Here is a 19,353-nt window from a genome sequence, read left to right as displayed (position 1 = left end):
GCTTTATTAATATTTTCAATTTCTTTTTCTAAGTTTTTCAAAAATAAAACTTTTAAATATAAAATAACTTTTTGAAGAAAAAAATTAGATAAAAAATCAAAAATGTTAAAACTTTTGTATATGTATTTAAGAACAATTTTTTTAGTTTGTAAATGGTCGTAGAAGTGAAAAGTCATGCTCTCCAAAGGTTATACGTGTGTCTCACATTTAACATGCTCTAGATTTTGTATTGATCTATCCAAAGCAATATTGCATTGAAAATTTGAATGATTTTGAAAATCATGAAAATTTTTATCTATACGGATGTATTGAAATATGGACATACTAGTTGCCTCCAGGAGAGGGCAAAACAGTTTAGAAAAAATGACTTAAAACCACTCCAAGATATATATAAAGCTTCCCTGAAAATTACTACCACTTTGGAACAGTATTTTCCGAGATCTTTAGCTTCAGCCAAAAAACTTACTTCTTTGAAACACTGTGTATTGGACTTATCAAATAAAAATAACATGTTTAATTAAACTGTGTTGATCACTCTATGTTCTTTATATAATGGGATAGTAGTTATAATGGAGAAGCAGTGATGCTAGTTTTCAATAGATAATGATATTTTCTTGCTTTTATGGATATATTTTTATTTGGATTTAAAAAAGTGAAATGCGCAACGGTATAAAATAACGATATCCACCATTCACCTCTTTACCCCAACCCCTCCCCTCCTCATAGATAAACAAACTGACGACCAATAAGCGAGTTCTTTGTTAGCAACTTAAATCTACGAAAATATTTACCCTGTCATAATATCCACGAATATTTTACATCCATTTATTTTTAAATTTCAGACAAGAAAATATGAACATTGAAGAGGAGCTTCGTCCCGATGCAGAGGCGGCTAAAATAGTCACTGATGAAGTAAGTACACTTGTATTTTTGTCAACTTCTGCCATTTAGAATTATTTTACCCATTGAACCCATCAGTTTTTTTTGTTAGGAAGTGGTAAGAAAAACCATGACATTGTAGAGGTAAATCCAGGGGGAGTGGGAACATTGGACTGTGAATAATATTGGTACTCAAAGTTTTATAAACATTATTTAATTGTCTGGCTAAATAACTTTGGACAATCTCGCTAAATCTATATAGGTTGTTTAACAGTTGAAATCCACAGAAGGGGTAATTTTGTACCAATATCATATTCAGTTGAATAACATAGGTGAATAGTTTAATTCATATGTATAGTACATATATAGTCACAGAGTCAAAACATAATTTGCGTGTTTAAAAAATTTCAAACGTTTCTGAATGTCATTTTTAGTAACTCATAACTTTCTATCTCAAGTAAGGTTTAGAAAGGTCCATGTAGCTAGCTAGTTTAAGCTAGTTCCAAATTGCAAAACTTCCATACGACTAGCAGAATGGATTTATTATTACTTGGATCTTACACCAAATTTTATGTTCTATAATAAAGTGAACTCTGTAGCGGGCTAAAACAACGATCTCCCTATCCTCCTCCTTTACCCCATCCCCTCCACTTCTATTGGATAAACGGCCCGAACAAAAATGCGAGGGAAAATTGCAACCTAAACATAGCTTTAATTTACGGTTAATAGTATAATAAAATAAGGGATCTCAAGGGATAAGACGATAAATTGATAAACATCCTCAATGACTATAAATGAAATTACCCCTTCTGTATATTATTGATCAAAAAGTTTGAACACTACTAGTGTTGGATCAAAGTCAATAAAAGTACCTCATGTGTGAAAAGTTTTGGGTACCAGTGTTATTTAAGTCTACTGTCCTTTTCTTGCCTGCCTAATATCTAAATCCTCTAGGTAAACAGTCTATCCCTACTTACAATGTGGTAATTTCCTTAAAAGACCATAATATTTTAGGCACAAACAAAAAAAGGGGGGGGGGGGGGGTTAATGCAACCATCTCGTAATCAATGTATAAATGGCACTTAGAATTCGAATTTTGATCTAAAATTCTGCATGAGTAATCATTGGTAGGTCTATTTTCCCTAAATCGAACAAAAAGTTGGAAAATAACGGCTAACAGCTGGCGGCTCAGCAGTTTAGCCATTTTTTGGGCTATTTTCAATGCAAATCATCACGAAACCTATCTCCACATAATACTATTTTCTGCTCCAAAATGTTTTCAAACGGTTCTAGCCGGTAGTTGCTGGTACTAGAAATCTGAAAATGCTGTTTTTGTATCATTTCACATGATTTAAAGCAAAAATATGTTTCAAAAAGTTGATTCCTACGTAATTTATGACAGATTTGCCCTAAAAATAGCCAAAAAAAACGGCTAAACGGCTGAGCCGTTAGCCGTTACTTTTTCAACTTTTTTGTTCGATTTAGGGAAAATAGACCTACCAAGGATTACTCATGCAGAATTTTAGATCAAAATTCGTATTCTAAGTGCCATTTATACATTGATTACGAGATGGTTGCATTAACCCCCCCCCCCCTTTATGCTCAAGCATGCTTTATTTGATCTCTTGACTTTCAGTTATATTTTTTTTTATTAGTTTATAATTAGCTTGTTGTTGCTGCGATACTTATGGACATAATTGTCCTTATTCCTGATATTAACAAATTTTTATTTAAGGTGGACAAATGAACTAAATACATTACTTCACTAATGATTTATTTTATTTTTAGGAGCTAATAAACATTGAAATTAAAGAACTTAACAAAAGAATAAAAGATAGAGGTATAAGATTCTACACAATTTGGGTATGTCAATATGGTTTCTAACTGCCATGCAGGGCGGCCCAAAGCCTATACCTGCGGTGCCCTACATTTAACCTAGCCTATATATGACACTAATACACGAAAAATTATTAGGGCGGGTTCATATCGGAATTAGACAAAGAGGGGATATGCAACAGATAAAATTAACCTTAAAATCACTTGTGACCGAAAAAGAATTTTAAAAAATTGAGTTTTAGAACGCGACCACTAAAAATTATATTTCATTACTTATTAATATGCAAAGACGACATTCAATTTTTTTTAAAATTAGAACTATGTGCTCCCAGGAAAGGCCTTGAGGAGCTGAATCAGGAACTTTTGTCCGTTTCAAAATATCTCGTTCCTAGCCTTAGAAATCACTAAAAAAACACAATTTTTTAAGGTTTATTGAGAATTGTCTAATTTGTACCTAGAGGTTTTTTAGATTTTCTCAGGCTAGGAACGAGATTTTTTGAAACGGTCTGATTAAAAAAAAATTGACTCCCATTTACAAATAGCTATATATACAATTGAATGAATGGTCGTCAGCGGTTTTAAGACTTAGGATAAATTTTAAATCATCCAGAGGTGTATTATACTCATACAAATCATTTGCAGATCCCCGCTTTGGCCTCAGAAAAAAAATGTCCAAAATCGACCCACCCTAAAAATTATCCCTTCCCATCATTTTAAAAAACTCGTTGAGGGAAACTGCCGTACAATCACATGAAATACGATTTTTAAAATGTCCTGCACAAATATTAATATTTACGTTTCTGTGGCCAACTGTATTTATCTTTAGTCAGTTATTGTGTTAGTACATTTCATTCTTGTTAAAAACTCGATAAGAAAATCAATTTAATACGATGATTTTCAATAATTTAAAACATCTATCAAAACTTTCTAATTAATATTTAAATTGGCTAAAAATCATAACATTGAGTATCATAACTAGGGAGGAAGGGAACATTAGACTCTAAATTATATTAATACCCAAAGTTTTAAAATTTGTACACTTATCTGTCGCCACCAAAACTTTGGGTACTTTTGTGATATTGATTAGTTGGTATGAACCAGCATTGGCCAAACTTTGTAACCAGTCAACAGAAGGTATTATCTTTGGGGATTTTCATCATAAATTTTTTTTCTATTGTCCCCTTAAAATCCCTAATTGAATATTAAATTAGATGGTACAACATGATGGTAATATTTTATACCTATTTAAGTTAAGATCAAACTTTATTTTCGCTGTGTGAAAATCATAAATTTTGTATTTCCAGAGGGAAGGAGGGTTGATTGGCCACTTGGCACATAGATTAAGAACTGTGTATAAAATATATTTTTTTAAAAATTATTTTAGGGGTATCTAAAGAGCTTGCCATAAGACTGAAGCAGAGAAGAAGAACTTTGAAGAATAGAAATTATGCCACTAGGTAATTTTTTATGTACAAAGTTTTTCTATTGTAAGAGTAGGTCCGTCCGTATCTGAAAGTTATTTTCTTTAATTTAGAATTGTTGTAATTGCCATATAGACTTTAAACTTTGTATGCTAATTTCTATGACAGGTATACATGATTTAAACAGCGTAGCAACTCTGAATGTCCGTACGTCAAGTTAAAAAATGCTAATTTTTAACCTGCTTGACATAAGTTTTTAATGTGTATTTTTAATTATCCTACCTATTCATCTGTTTTTTTTAATATTGATTCCTAGAACAAGGTTTACTATTATAAGCAAAGCATCTTCCTAATCAAGTCATAATTGTAAGTGTTTCCTTCAACATTATCTTTTATTTAATTTCTCATCTCATCTTGATTTCTATACAACTTGTTTAGACTTGAAAAATTAACATTCTGCTTATTAGTTTAGACACTGTGACTTTACAAAGTGCCTAATCTGAAATTAATCTTAAAATTTGACATTTTATTATCCGCAGAAAGCTGTTTGTAATACGACGATGCTATTAATAACTATTTTTTTTCTCTGAGCACGTACTTCCTATTGTTTTGACCCCCTTTACCGCCGCACAGCTAGCCAGCATGACAATTAACAAATTGTTTTTGCTTCGTAAAGCAGCAATTGCATTATTTTAATGACCAACATTGCGATTTTCTACATTGTACATTTTTTTGGGTCAAAGCTTCATTATAAGTGCTCTTGTCCGTATATCTTTCCTTTATCTAAAATAATTTGATGCTTTTCCACAAGTGGCCGGTTGATACTGATAAGCCAACCCCTTATCTTTTAAATAAATTCATTGCAAATTGGAGGGATGCAACCATCTCGTAATCAGTGAGCAAATGGCACTTAGAATTCGAATTTCCATCTGAAATTTTGGATGAGTAATCCTTGGTAGGTCTATTTTCCCTAAATCGAACAAAAAGTTAGAAAAGTAACGGCTAACGGCTGGTGGCTCAGCCGTTTTGTCATTTTTTGGATATCTATATTGCAAATTAGTCACGAAACCTATCTCCACATAATACTCTTTTCCACTCCAAAACGCTATCAAACGGTTCTAGAAAATAGGCAAAAACGGCTAAACTGCTGAGCCGCCAGCTGTTACTTTTCCAACTTTTTGTTTGATTTATGGAAAAAAGGCCTACTAAGGATTACTCATGCAAAAGTTCAGATCGAAATTCGAATTCTAAGTGCCATTTGCTCACTGATGACGAGATGGTTGCATTAACCCCCCCCCCCCCCTTTCAACTTAGCAATTCACACCATCCCTCATTTCTATGTTTAGCGTATCATTTCAATTGTAAAGCTGAAAAAAAATTAAATGTGCAAAAAATAGTGCAAAGTGTAGGTCATTTATTTTTGCCAGTATAAACTTGATGTACTGTACATGAACAAGGATACGTTTATCCATAGTAAACAGCAGATTAGCATTTGAAATATAAAGAATTGAATTGCAGTATTCAAGTAGTTGTTAGTTAGATATTTTGATTTTATTCAATTTAAACCTTGTTGTATTTGTGTCATTTATTTTAGTGCAAAGTGACAAATTAGATGCAAGAAAGTAGTACATTTATTTAACTTTATTTTAGAACTAGGCAGCAGAATAACAGCTTAAGAATATTATAATTTTATGCTTTTTAATTTTTTTTGGAAAAAATATTATAAACTTTCAATGGGTAGTTTTATTGTATTTGAAAACTAACGGCTACGCCACTAGATGCCTCTAGGGTTAATAGAAGTGGTAAGGGTTAAATGCGAATCCCCCCCCCCTCATTTTTTATTTAAGTTAGTCTTAAAAAGAAAAGTAAAAAAGAAAAATGTTGGGAAAGGGGAGGAACACCCTTCCCATAACTAGTTATAAACCTTCCCAGGACCTACCTTGTGAAGGAGATTCGTTTAGGTTCAGCGATTAGCGAGATCCTACAGTACAGACAGATGCAAAGTCTGTAAGGATTCTGTATTATGCAAGAATTTTTTGATTGATTATATAAAAACAATTAATTGTAGAGGAACTTCGCATCTGCTAATAATAATTTTTGCTACGTGAAGTATTTTCATGTCTGCTTCAAGTTTGGTTCCACTGATTAATAATTATTTTGAAAGTTGCGGATTTTTTATTTATTCTTATACTTTTGATATAAAATATTATTTTGTTATGTAATATTTATCCCTGAAATACAGGTTTTTATGAGTGATGGTTATGTTTGGTTTAATTGGGTTGAGATATTCAGTTTGTGTCTTTTATTCATAGCTTAATATGGACTAATATCTAATTCTTGTTTTATTTCTGGGGTAAGATATTGTATAACATGTGTTATTTAGACTTGGATAAATAAGTTGTGGTTAAACTCAGTTAGCAAATCATAGAAAAATGTTGATCAATTAAATGTATTCTCCCCCAAAGCGCCTAGTCGATTACAGAAACCCTTCTCTTTAAAAAATAGATTTGGATTATTCTTAATATTTCTTTATTCAAATGCTCTTTTTTTCAATTATCTTAGACTGCAAATTACACTGGTACCCAAAGTTTTTTAATCGCCTGTTCTGTTGGCTAACTTTTATTGAACATTTACTGTTTAGTTTCAAACTTTTATTGTCCACACTTTTCAAATTTTAATCTTTTCGAATAATTTTAATCTACAACATTGGGTTTCTACAACAATTTGTAGTCCATTGCCTAATCCCTTGATATCCCTGATATCATTAGATGAAATAAATTTAATTGTTAAAACTTGAGAATGACTTAACAAAAAAACGAAGCATTACTTACTAAAAGCCCATGTGATATGAAAAATTATTAAGAAAGTTGTGTTGATGATGCTTAAACGTACTCTTCAGTACAGAACCAAGCCTCCTAATACTTTTGGTGAGGTATAAAATGTTTTTAAAAATATAGTTATTGTTATATTAATATACTAGCGGCTACGCCCAAAGAGGCCTCTAGGGGTACTTGAGGAGGGTAGAGTCGAATTTGATAACCAAATCTATTATTTTAGATTTTTTAAAAAAGAATAAAATATTTTAATTTTTTTTGAGGGTGGGGGGAAATAGTTATAAACCTTCTCAGGACCTATGAGAAGCTACCCTGTCAAGGAGGGCCCGATCGGTTCAGCGGTTAGCGAGATCCTTCGGTACACACAGACAAACAGACATCCTGTTACTTTATTATAAGGATATCTACTGGAATCTCAAAATTTCATCAATTGCTACTGCGGTATAATTTACTAGTAGTGCGCCCCTAGCATCTAGTGGCCCTGAATTTGAAGGGGAAGCGATTGGCAAGAAAATAGGCTAAAACCATACTAATACCAATTTCTTAAAATACCATTCAGGACTTGTAAGAAGATTCCCTAAAATGGAGAACTTAATCGGTTTAATAGATATAGATATCTGAAGCTGCAGAAAACAACCTTACTACTTTATATAATAGGTTAAGAATTGGGAGTAATGCCATGGCCCAGACGAAGCGCAACTTATAACATTGTTAAGTTAGGTCATCCAGACAAAGAAAGTGCAGTCAAATGATTATTTCACCGTCAAGTTATAAGCTACTAACTTAAAAATATTCTATCAACCTACTAGTCTTTTTTGTCAAATAAAGAAAATATTTTGAAATCATTTGATTATATAATCAATATGAAAATTAAGTAATTTAAAGCACTTTTAAATTGTAATATTACATACTACACACTATTATTCTATTTTACTTTTATGTTTCATCTCAATGGAAAATATTGTTCTTGTGTGTTACTTTTTACGGTACTTGATTTTATTATTATTAGATATAGCTTGTTGTAAACAATTAACAAGGATGACAAATTCATTCGTCAGCGAAACAAAAAGATAACTTTTTCAATTATGAAAACGGAGCAAAATGTTTGTTTGTCTGTTTGCTCCAAAAGATTCCAATAACTGGCGGTCTGATATGGTTCACATTTACAGTAAAGCTTTATTTGAATTACATTAAACTTGGCATATCCCTATTTAAAACTTTTTCTTTTTGCTTATGCCATGGTTAAATCTCGCAAAAATGAATTTCACGTTGTACAGCTAGATGATTTATTAAAAGCAGAGTGATTCAAAGAGTAGCTGTGCTGTTAATTTCTTTTCCAGTATGACTTCATAACCGATTGATATCCGCTGGATTAGAACTGGTTCTCATCCATACAGAAAAATAATGGATAGCATCGTATTACAGACAATTAAATCAAATAAAAATCATTAAATGAATACCATTTTGTTAACACTGTCCTTCGGACTCTCGGTGCTAACAAAACTGGTTTTTATCTTATAACTTTCTTTATTTTATCCGTGGAAAACTGTTTATAATACGATGCGATAAATAACTATTACAGAGTGAGATATGATCTATATTAGAAAATTATAAAATTATAGTAATTTAGTATTTACAAATAAAATGATTATCTTACCATTAGTTTGCCAATTCTACTAAACATAATACAAAGTAGAAGGATGTCTGTCCGTTCGTCCGTCCCTTAAGCGGTAACCACTGATAAGACAATGGACAGAAAATTGACATAACTCCCCAATGATTATGGACAAATTTATTTGCTCTGTAGATTAGCTTTTCCGTGCAAGATTTGGATACTATTAGTTTTGAACTAATAATAAAAGGGAAGGCCAGAGGCTTACCTTTCCCTTTTTTCGCCTTTAATGGTTTCAAACCTCCTTGTTGAATTGCAGTGCACGCCACTGTTTTACATATACCATTACTTTTAACATAACCAACCCTTTTATTTCCTGTCTTACTAGTAACTTCCGATCTGTACAACCATTGGCCGATTTTTATAAGGTTCCTTAAAACCTTACAAATGAGAGAAGGTTTCCTTGAAACCTTACAAAGCTTTTAAATATCATTCAGAAACCCTAACTCATCTATCAATATTAAACTATCGTCTTTTTTTAAAAATATATTTATCTAAACTAAAAGCTGTCCAACCATAATATTTAGCGATATAATAAATCTAATAGATCTAGATCCCTACTGATTAAATAGACCAATTACAAGGAACAAACCGTCCATATTATTAGTTAGAGCGTGTAAGCATTTTGGTACGAAATGGCAGTTATATTTCAGTACATACACATACATAAGTCCATTTTAAAGATTTTGATTTCTTAGGATAAAGTTTGTCTTAACATAAACAAAAAGTAAATCATTAAGTTTGTAGGGTTTTTGTGTTCATTTGAATTATAAATCTATTGTCTATTTAGTTGTCGAGAGAAGAAGGATGCTGAGATTGTAAATTTGGAAGGAAAGAAAAATCAAGAAATGGATGATCTAAGAGAATTAGAACAGGTATAAAAAGTTAGATTATAAACAGGTTCAAGCCCAATTCTTGTTGAACTGATTTATCGCCGACTTAATTCATGGATACCCACGGCATTAGCGTTAATGATATCATGCTTGCTTGCTGTCGGGTTCGAGTCTGGTCTACACCGCGTCATGCTAGAAACGTTAAAAATGGTACCTAATGCTGCTAAGTCTTGCACGTGACACTAAAAGTAAGAGTAAGGGGAATGTCTTGGCCCATAGACAGACAATGCATTACCTTGCAATAGGAGGACTTCCAGACAAACGTCGTTTAATTAAAGGGCTGATTGTCATTTAAGCAAGGTTTGTTTCAGAGATACACTAAAATAAGATATTTTGGTGTATCGCGTCCTCAAGGCTATATATATATATCCCCAATTTTTTCAAACTATACAGAGACAGAATTTTTACAAAATGTTTGGGAATGATTTTTCTTTTTGTATAGGTAGTTAATTTTTTTCCCAACGCAGGGATAGCACAATCAAACCACAGTTTTTTTAATTTTTGTCTTTAGGAGAATCAAAAAATCCGCGAGAAGGTTGAAGCGATGGCTAGAAAATATGAAAGGTAAATTATGACTTCAAAACCGATTAATGATCGCTGGATAAGAACCGGTTCAGAGCCATACAGAAAAATCTTGTATCACATCGTATTACAGACAATTCTTCACAAATAATAAGAAAATATTGAATCTATACCATTTTTGGTTGATCCTGGCTTTCGACCCCTTAAAACCAAAAAAACTTAACTTAGTCTTCCTTTTTTTGTGGGGAGGGGGGGTTGTAATGTTCGCCACTAATTTTCTGATGGAAGGGTCCATTTCTTTTTTGCTGTTCAAAAGGTTAAGAACTATGGCTACGCCCCCTAGAGGCCTCTAGGGGCACTTGAGGAGTGGGGGGGGGGTGAATCACAAAACCCATTTTTTATTTTAGATTAGAAAAAAGTAAACATTTTTTTTGGTGGGGTAACATAATGGGGCGGACCACGATTTTTTTATCCTGAAATTATTTGTCAAAGTTTCGTGAATTTAACAATATTTTTATTTTACAGAATAATGGAGTTTGCCCGCGAGAATAATTTGGACGTGAACGATGCTTTCCTAGAACTTATAGATAGATAAATACACCAATCTTTATATATTTCTATTTTCACAGTACCTACTCAAATCATTGTCTAATATGTATAATAATGTTCATGTTCATTGCAAAGCTTTTCAATAAAATTAGGTAGATAAGTTCAATAATTCTAGATTTTTTCAGAATATTTTTTTCCGTAAATTATTTTTATTTGAATATGAGCATTTAATGTTAAAAATAATAGAGGGGGCACAAGCTATATGTTAGGTAGGGGCCCTTTGCCGATTTTTAATTGAGTGTTTGTATATCAGCCAATAGCGACGGAATTATAAACACAGCCAAATCGCAAAAAAATAGCAGAAAGCAATTTTCTAGCAGACAAAATAGGTCCCCACCACTTGGGCCAAGTAGTTGTCTGGTTTATACATCTTTATTTTATTGTTACAAATTCAAATTGAATGGAAACTAATTATAATTTATTTAGCTTTGTTAATAAAAATCATCCTGTAATTTGACTATTTGTAATTTTTTATAGCTTGCTTGTGTATAATATATCAAAAAGCTTATTATGTTTATATGTTGTAAATCCTTATAATAAAGTAACAGTAAAGTACTCAAATTTTCAAAATTGAAAAAAAATTCTAAGAGGATATTACCAAATAATGTTTATGAAAACTTTTTTTTTTGACATTTTGTCACAAATAATAAATGTTTAAATAATGATGTTGTTATGTAAATTGTACAAAAATGTTTATATCTCCACAAAAATAATAAAACTTTATGTATTTTTAGAATTTATTTCAATCATTAATGGTTCGTAAAACAAATATCAAATTAAGGATAACATAACAAACAATTAAGAAAAAGAGTTTGAACCAAAGTGATTAATATAGCATCACATTTTTAGTAACAAAGCTTCTCCATAATTGGAAATACTGTCTCTATGTTTGTTTGGCTGATTCAAACAATTTGGGACTATGTGATTTTCTCAGCAACTATCCTTATACTAAAGTAACAGGATGTTTGTCTGTGTGTCTGTACCGAAGGATCTCGCTAACCTCTGAACCGATCGGGTTTTCCTTAACAGGGTAGATTCTCATGGTTCCTGGGAAGGTTTACAACTATTTTGGGGGAGGGTACCACAACCCTCCCAAGAGAAATGACAAAAAAATCGAAAAAAAAATTAAATACGGGAGACCTCAACGTAAAAAAAAGAGGTATCGTACGAAAAGAATTATCGTAGACACTTTAACAAACAAGCAGAACACTAAACTTAATGAATCAACCAATCAAAATTCACCAAGGTCCCCAAAGTTGATAGGCCAACGAATAAGTAAATGTTATTATAAAATTTTGGGTACTTGTGTAATGAACAGCCCATTGTCTCCTCTGTCTCTCTCTCTCTGCCAAACCCCCATTCCTACACGCCCTTGATTGATTTTCTATGATTTTATGTCATTGTGCTTCGCTACTTATGGATGTTGTCATCCTTGTTTTTATATTTAGACAAGATTATTATTGTCACAAATATAAGATTTAGCTTCATTCTCTCTTCCCGACTTGTACAGCTTAGATATTGCCACACGTCTGAAAGAAAACATGGATAGGGCAATTTAAGATTTATCAATTACCAACTATAGGTCAATAATAGATTTCTAAAATACCTCCCAAGTCCCATCTTAAAATTTGGCTCATGCAATGCGTATTATAAAAGCAGTCATAAAACTGCTCATGCATAGGGGTTGGTTAATAGTTAAAAAACCTCAAATTTGAAAAAAATACACTACTCCCCCCCCCCCTTCTTATATGAGAAATATGAAATATAATAAAATAAAATATGCAGGAAAGAGGGGACATTGGGCTTTTTATTACACTAGTCCCCAAAGCTTTATAACAAAGTTTTCTTCATAGATGTCCAAGGGGGGGGGTAGGCACCCCCAAAAATGTTTTCATTTTACCCCCTCCCCATTTTAAATTTACCCCTACTCTGGGGGTGCCTACGGCAACCATTTAGGAGGGGGTATTTACCCCCCCCCCCCCCGAAAATAAAAAATCTCTAATAAAAAATTTTTCCCCGGGGGTAAACTAAATTTACTCCTGCCAACAGATTTCATGGGGGGTAATTACCTCCCATAAGCAAATTTTACCCCCGGGGTAAAAAATTTTTTTTTTGGGGGGGGGGTTAAAAAAAAATTCGGAGCGCTTCGCGCGCCATTTTACCCCCCCCCCCCAAATACGAATTACCCCTCCCCCCTTAAAATTTCCCCCCCCCAAAAAAAAATCTTGGACGTCTCTATGGTTTTCTTAATCGTTGGCTAAAGCTAAAAAGTAATTTTGGGGACTTTAATTGAATTTTGATTGGTTGGTATATTAAGTTGAGTGTCTAAACGTTTCAACCACTAATTGTAATCTACAGAAAGAGAATTTTTGTGTAACATCTCTGGGGATGTACATTAATTTATCGGCCATTGTCCTATCTCTTTAAATCCCTGAAAATATGTTAAAGTTCATTTTTCAAATATTAAAAAAATATCTTACAAATCTCTATTTCTGAACGCAACGTTCCTGACACAAGTAGATATTTCTCCAAAATAGCTACATCCTAAACAGAAATAATAGTAAATTAAAAATCTTGTCATTTGGATTTATTTAAAAACAAAACAGTACTGACAATTTTTAATTATATCGGTTAAACGGTTATCTTATTTATACATTTTAACAAACATATATGATCTAAAAAAGGATGACAACATCCATAAAATCGAAGCACTGAAACGGTAGGACAAACGGACATTAACACTTGTATAGTGTCTGAAGCAAAATTGTAAGTAAATTTGTTGAAAAACTGCTTGATACAGGATAATGTTTATGGACATACTATTTCTTACATTCTTAGGACTTGATTATAGAGTTGCTTCGCTTATAATATTGTTCTTTGTTGTCCCAGGAATCAATATACCAAAAATCAGATCAAACGGACATTTAGATCACTTAAAAATTTGTTGTTAAAAAAGTAAAAAAATCAACATGTTTAAAATGGACGTACGGACATTCCGGTAATGATTGTAGAGTTGCTACGCTTTCGAAATCGTACCTAACTACTAGAGGAATCATCATACAAAGTTTGAAATCGATAGGACAATTTTAACATGCCTAAATTAACGAATAAAAGCTATCTCGGAAATTTAAAAAAAGATTTGACTATCCAGGAAAATTATTGTAGAAGTTGTTAGTTTACTATTTTTGTATGGCTTTTTTTAGAGACGATTTCTCATGGAAGGGTGATGGTAACCATCCCCAAAAAACTTCCTAAAAAACAGTGAGAAGCTACATTGTATAAAGGTAGTGCCACATCAATTCAGTAATTAACGGGATCCTTCAGTACAGACAGAAAGACTAACATACATTCTGTTACTGTAAATATTGAACCCAAGTTAATTTTACCTGGAGGACAGAAGCGACCACTTTGTTGTTGTCTATCTCTTATACTTCCCGCTTGATAATCTAAAGATAAATTATTTAATGAAACGTGATAGAACAAATTATTTATTGCATCGTATTATAGACAGCTTTCCATGAAATGAAAAATTAGAAGATTAAAACCAGTTTTGTTAGCCCCGAGGGGCCGATTTTATTTTGATATTCGAGAGAATTTGACTGTAATCCTATGCTATACATGATTTTACAGTATGGATAAGAACCGGTTCTAATCCAGCAGATATTAATCGGTTTCGAAGTCATACTAGAAAATAACATCAACCCCTGTAGTTTTGTGGTCTATTTCTTTAACAAGTAGAAATTTCCCAAGAGACCTCTTGGGGAGGCCAGCAAAACAGCTTTAAACCACCCTAAGCTATTTATAACGCTTACTTGAAAACTACAAACAACTAGAACCAACAATTTTCAATATTTTTAGCTACAGGCATACTACTTCTCTTTATTATAGCATTATTCTTAACCTAGTCCATCAAAATAACGCGATTTTAAACATATAAAAACCAAAGCAGAATATTGTTTTCTGTAGCTTAAGATTTCAACAACTTCTGAAGTTTTTCATTTTAGGCTACTTTTCTGCTTTCCCTACCCTTCGAATACAGTGTTGCTAGATGCTAAGGGGAAAGGGTATCACCATTGGTGTAGCTTATACAAGATCTTTTTGTCCCACAGACAGACAGATAGACATCCTACTCCTACCTTCTATTATATATAAGAAATAAGGGATCTAAAGGTATAAGACAATGGTCGATTAATTAATGTATATCCTTAATGATGAAACACAAAATTATCCCTTCAGTAGATTACAACTAGTAGTTAAAACGTTTGGACACTCAACTAAATAGATCAACCAATCAAAATTCAATAAAAGTCCCCAAGGTTGTTGACACAACAAATAAGAAAATTATATTATAATATTTTGAGGACTAATGGAAAGAACGGTCCAATGTCCCCTCCCTCCCTAATCAGAAATACAATTAAAAATACCATAATTGGCTGAGACTTCATCATTTTTCTCTTCTTCAAAATCCTCAAAATCAGGAGAATGGGGTACACCTGAGAAAAGAAAGATTTGGTCACCTAACTGCAGTTAGGTAAATGAATTGTTGTTTAGGTGGGGTTGTTTTTTTTTTTTGGAGAAAATAGCTTAAATCCACCACTGGACCAGTAGGTATATTCCCTGAAGAGTAGAGCTCAATCGATTCAGCAGTTACCAAGGTCTTAAGCTTCAGACAGACAAACATCGTTCTGCTTTGTATTATAGATGAATCTTCGTTAATATCGCAGAATTGTAAATGACCTTTAAATATCTATGGTATGAAATCTGTATAATATTGTATCTTACAAATATTAATCTTAATTTTTAAAATACAAACCTAAAGGGTTTGGATTGAGTAGTCCAGGGTGTGACTGTGGTCTGAACAGACAAAAATATTTATCTCAATATATTCCCTCATTTAGTTATCTAGTTAATTTTCTCTATGTCCTTTTTCCATTCTAACAATTTAAGAAAAATCTTTGATTAACCTATGGTCACAACATGACAATAATTAAAGGCAGTCGTGTAAACCACTTTGGCCAAATCCTATAGAATTTCCTAGGCTAGCCATGGACTTAGGGTATTATAAGCCTTACTTAAAGAATGTAAGAGGTAGGAAACTCTACCTTCTAGGCTAGCTTTAGAAATATAAATCCAGTTTTATTTCTAGTACAAACTTAAACTATGCTAAAATTTCAGTCTGATCAAATTACTGAACATCTTAATTACCATACCATTAGGAAAGACATTAGACATAAATACCTAATATAACCAAACCTAACCTGATCAAAAGAATAAACAAACGAAAAAAAACTATTCCACCTTCTTTTCAATTTATTGTTATAAATATAAATATTATGTTGCCTAAGTGCAGGTAGTGAAGGTCTAGCTGGCGGTGATGGTCTGGCGGGACGGGAAGGTTCTGCAGGACGGAAGGGTCTGTCCTCCAGGAATGCATCCTCTCTTAATAACCATTCGAGAATCAAAATTGTTTTTTAATGTTGACAACCCTGCAGGGAATATTGCCTAACCCTGAGGGACAATCATTAACATTTACCTAACCTAATCTAAAATAACCCATCAAAATCTACTGTGAAAATACAAAAATTTTATTAGTGTAAAAATCCTTATATAAAAGTAACAGGATCTACGTCTGCCTGTGTGTGTCTGTTTGTACTGAAGGATCTACGTAACCGCTGAACCGTCATGGTTCTCCTTTGCAGTGTAGCTTCTTATAGGTCCTGGGAAGGGTTATAATGATTTTTTGGGAGGGAACCACCATCCACCCAAGAGAAATCAAAAAAGAAAAAAGTGACCAACCCCCAAAAAATTGGTTAAAACTACAATTTAAAGTTTGGGATCTTCTTTCACCCCCCCCACCTCTTAAGGGCCCCTAGAGCCTCTACGGGGCATAGCTGCTAGGACAAATCAATGTACCTTGGATGATCTCGGTCAGGTAGATCAGATCCTCTGGCTGGCTCATCCGGACTAGCTGGATCACCTGAGCAGGATAGTAGTAATAGTCTTATTTTAGACATAGAAGGGGGAATGACCAAAAACAGGCGCAACTCATTAACATGCACGGTTAGGACTTCCAGGCAAAGGTAGTGCATTAAAAGAGTTGGTTGTCTGTTACTTAACCTAATACCCCGGGTGTTTGGACAGAAAAGGAGAAATTGGCTCCCCCTAGTTATCCTAGATTGATGAACCTGATATTAAATTGTCATGGACAGCAGCCTCGTTGTATGGGGTAGTGCCTTCCATAAAAGTGCCTTGCGAGACCCCCCTCCCTCTTTATAGTAACCTTCCCCCTTTCAACAAAATATTTTCAAAATTTTCTTCTTACTGAAGCAACATTAATTAATTTAGGTATTTTAAACTTGATAATTGTGAACGTTGATATTACAGCACTTTCCCACTTCTCCTCTTTTCCTTCATTTTTATAACGTCACGTGACTGATTTTTTGAGACACGTTGTAAAGCTTTATGTAAACCTGGTCGTCTTCTTGGTGGACTTGTAGTTGATTCAGTAAAAGTAGATACGGTTGTTGTTGTACTTGGTCCAGCAGTTGTCTAGCCAGACAGAGTATTTTATGACATAACCAGTTAATGTAATATAGAGTACAGTTTTTTATGAAATTGTAAAGGTACTTTAGAATTAGTGATACCTAGAAGGGAGGGGACAGTGGACTGTAAATTACATTGATTCCCAAAGTTTATTTGATTTATTGTATCAGAATCTTTTGGTACTTTTGTTGGTTTTAGATTGGTATTCAAAAACTATTACTCACTTTTTTAACAATATATAATCTACAGAAGGGATAATTTTGTTTGTTATATCAATTATTCGTCAATTGTCTTATTCATTCCCTTAGATCTTTAGCTCCTTAAGGGGCGATTCTTCGCTTTTTTTCACAGTAGCTTTTCTCCTCTTTCTAGCCCCTGTGGGGGGCTCTAACCATGCGGGGCTAATTGCCTAATCCTGAGGGGAAATCACCTATCCCAATATAACCCAACCTATCAAAAGCCATTTTAAAAATACGACGGACCGCCCCTTAAGGGGCGTTGCCACGAAAGGGACTATTCCCGAAACCTTCATTATAAAACTTTGGGGACTAGTGTAATAAGCAGCCTATTGTCCCCCCTCTCTCTGATACTAACATCCCACTGTTGCACGGCCAGAAGAAAAAAGTTTATTTTAGCGTTATGCAAAAATGTCTTTGCAATTGTATCAGTAACTACGTCTAATAACACCCCTTGCTAATTTTAAAATCCAACTAAATCTAATTTTTGAGAAAATTAGATTTGAAAATTTTAAGTTCAATTTTCATCCCCTAGGAGTTACCAAACAATCATGACAAGAAAAGCAAAGATAATTAATTAAAAATTTTGAACAAGTTTGCTTTTATAAAGTTCTTCATAAAACCTCTCCTGAAGGGAGTTAATTAATGGCCATTTTTATCAGTTGCTTTGCTAAGGTCATGGAAATTCAGCCTTAAATAAATCATATATAGAGTGGTTTTATGAAAGACTTCATAAAAGCAAAGTTGTAAAGAATTAAAAAGTATGAATATTTGTTTTTCTTATCATGGATAAGTGTAAGCTCTTAAGGGCTGAAATTTGAACTTGAAATTTTCAAACTTAAATTTTTCAAAAATTAGATTTAGTTGGATTTTAAAATTAGCGAAGGGTGTTATTAGACGTACTTACTGATACAATAGCAAAGTCATTTTTGCCTAACACTAAAACAAACTTTTTTTCATCTGGCCGTGCAAAAGTGATCCATAAATATAAAATACATATTCTTGCCTTGAGGGTTACACTATCATAATCATAATCATAGTCACTGTAATCTACGTTCGATCCCTAAAAAATATATTTATGGAAATATAATAATGAATTAATTAAAATAAATAGGGATCTTAATAGACATTCCAAATGATGATAAACAAAATTAATCCTTCTGTAGATTATAATTATTGGTTAAAAAGATTGGACAATGCTTGTTTAGAACCACCCAATCCAAATTCACAAAGTTTTGACCCAACAAATAAGATATCGTGGTTACAAAACTTTGGGTATAAGAATGTAACTTTCAGTCTAATGTCCTCTCCCTCCCTGGAAAAAAATCTAATTCATATTGTTTTCCTATAAATAAAAGGCAGGGAATGGACAATTTATTACCAATAAATTAATCTACCGTTGTTTCCCCCAAATATTTACCATACGATTAATACATCTAATAAAACTAAAATTTTCAGTTTCCGTTCATTTTGTACTAATACATTGTTGCGCTACTTATAAACAATAGTTTCCTTGTTATTTCAAGGAGTTTAAAAGTCACCGTGCATTTGTTATTACTGATAGCTAGAACCAAAATAAGACAGTACAGTTTTATCTTCGCCATCACCATTGTGAAATCTAGTCTTAACTAAACCACTTTACAAAATTTCTTGTTGGTGTTGCTACATTCATGCTAATTTTTGTTTCGTGAAGCTAATTTGTAATTAGTTTTTTCGTGAACAAGAATCACAAATAAATATGCATATTCAGTGCTTTCTCTGAAAGTGCTTATCGAGCAAAGAAACCCTCCCCTCCTTATATTAAAAAATAAAGGGTAGATAAAATATTTAATTTTCTCGTATTCATTCGAATCCGGTGGATAGGAACCGGTTCTCATCCATACGAAAAAACTATGTCTAGCATCGTAT

At 32.9% G+C, this 19,353-nt stretch overlaps 2 protein-coding genes across 3 annotated transcripts; one reads left to right on the top strand and one right to left on the bottom strand.

The window, feature by feature from the left end:
- The first annotated feature begins 811 nt into the window (after nt 1-811).
- LOC145326249 (transcription factor MafK-like) lies at nt 812-11,135 on the top strand. Of its 2 annotated transcripts, XR_013881801.1 has the most exons (7): nt 812-912; nt 2,668-2,719; nt 4,100-4,172; nt 9,433-9,517; nt 10,047-10,099; nt 10,583-10,758; nt 11,093-11,135. XR_013881801.1 is itself a non-coding variant. In XM_080169454.1 (6 exons), exons 1-6 carry the CDS (start codon nt 853-855, stop codon nt 10,650-10,652), a joined length of 393 nt encoding a protein of 130 aa, XP_080025580.1. In that variant the 5' UTR covers nt 812-852; the 3' UTR covers nt 10,653-11,135. The 2 variants fall into 2 exon arrangements, 1 of the variants encoding a protein (XP_080025580.1); XM_080169454.1 differs by having other exon boundaries at nt 10,583-11,135.
- Nucleotides 11,136-11,385: 250 nt separating this feature from the next.
- LOC145326246 (uncharacterized) lies at nt 11,386-19,108 on the bottom strand. The gene is made up of 10 exons (XM_080169450.1): nt 18,987-19,108; nt 18,452-18,508; nt 17,137-17,215; nt 16,580-16,643; nt 16,007-16,105; nt 15,480-15,520; nt 15,091-15,159; nt 14,053-14,112; nt 13,147-13,210; nt 11,386-12,195 (listed from the first exon to the last, which is right to left on the bottom strand). Exons 1-10 carry the CDS (start codon nt 19,053-19,055, stop codon nt 12,111-12,113), a joined length of 687 nt encoding a protein of 228 aa, XP_080025576.1. The 5' UTR covers nt 19,056-19,108; the 3' UTR covers nt 11,386-12,110.
- Nucleotides 19,109-19,353: the final 245 nt, after the last annotated feature.

The sequence above is a fragment of the Acartia tonsa genome, chromosome 8 (assembly GCF_053477335.1).
Source record: "Acartia tonsa isolate MP-2025a chromosome 8, ASM5347733v1, whole genome shotgun sequence".
Classification (NCBI taxonomy): domain Eukaryota; kingdom Metazoa; phylum Arthropoda; class Copepoda; order Calanoida; family Acartiidae; genus Acartia; species Acartia tonsa.
This window is presented reverse-complemented; position numbering and strand designations above follow the sequence as displayed.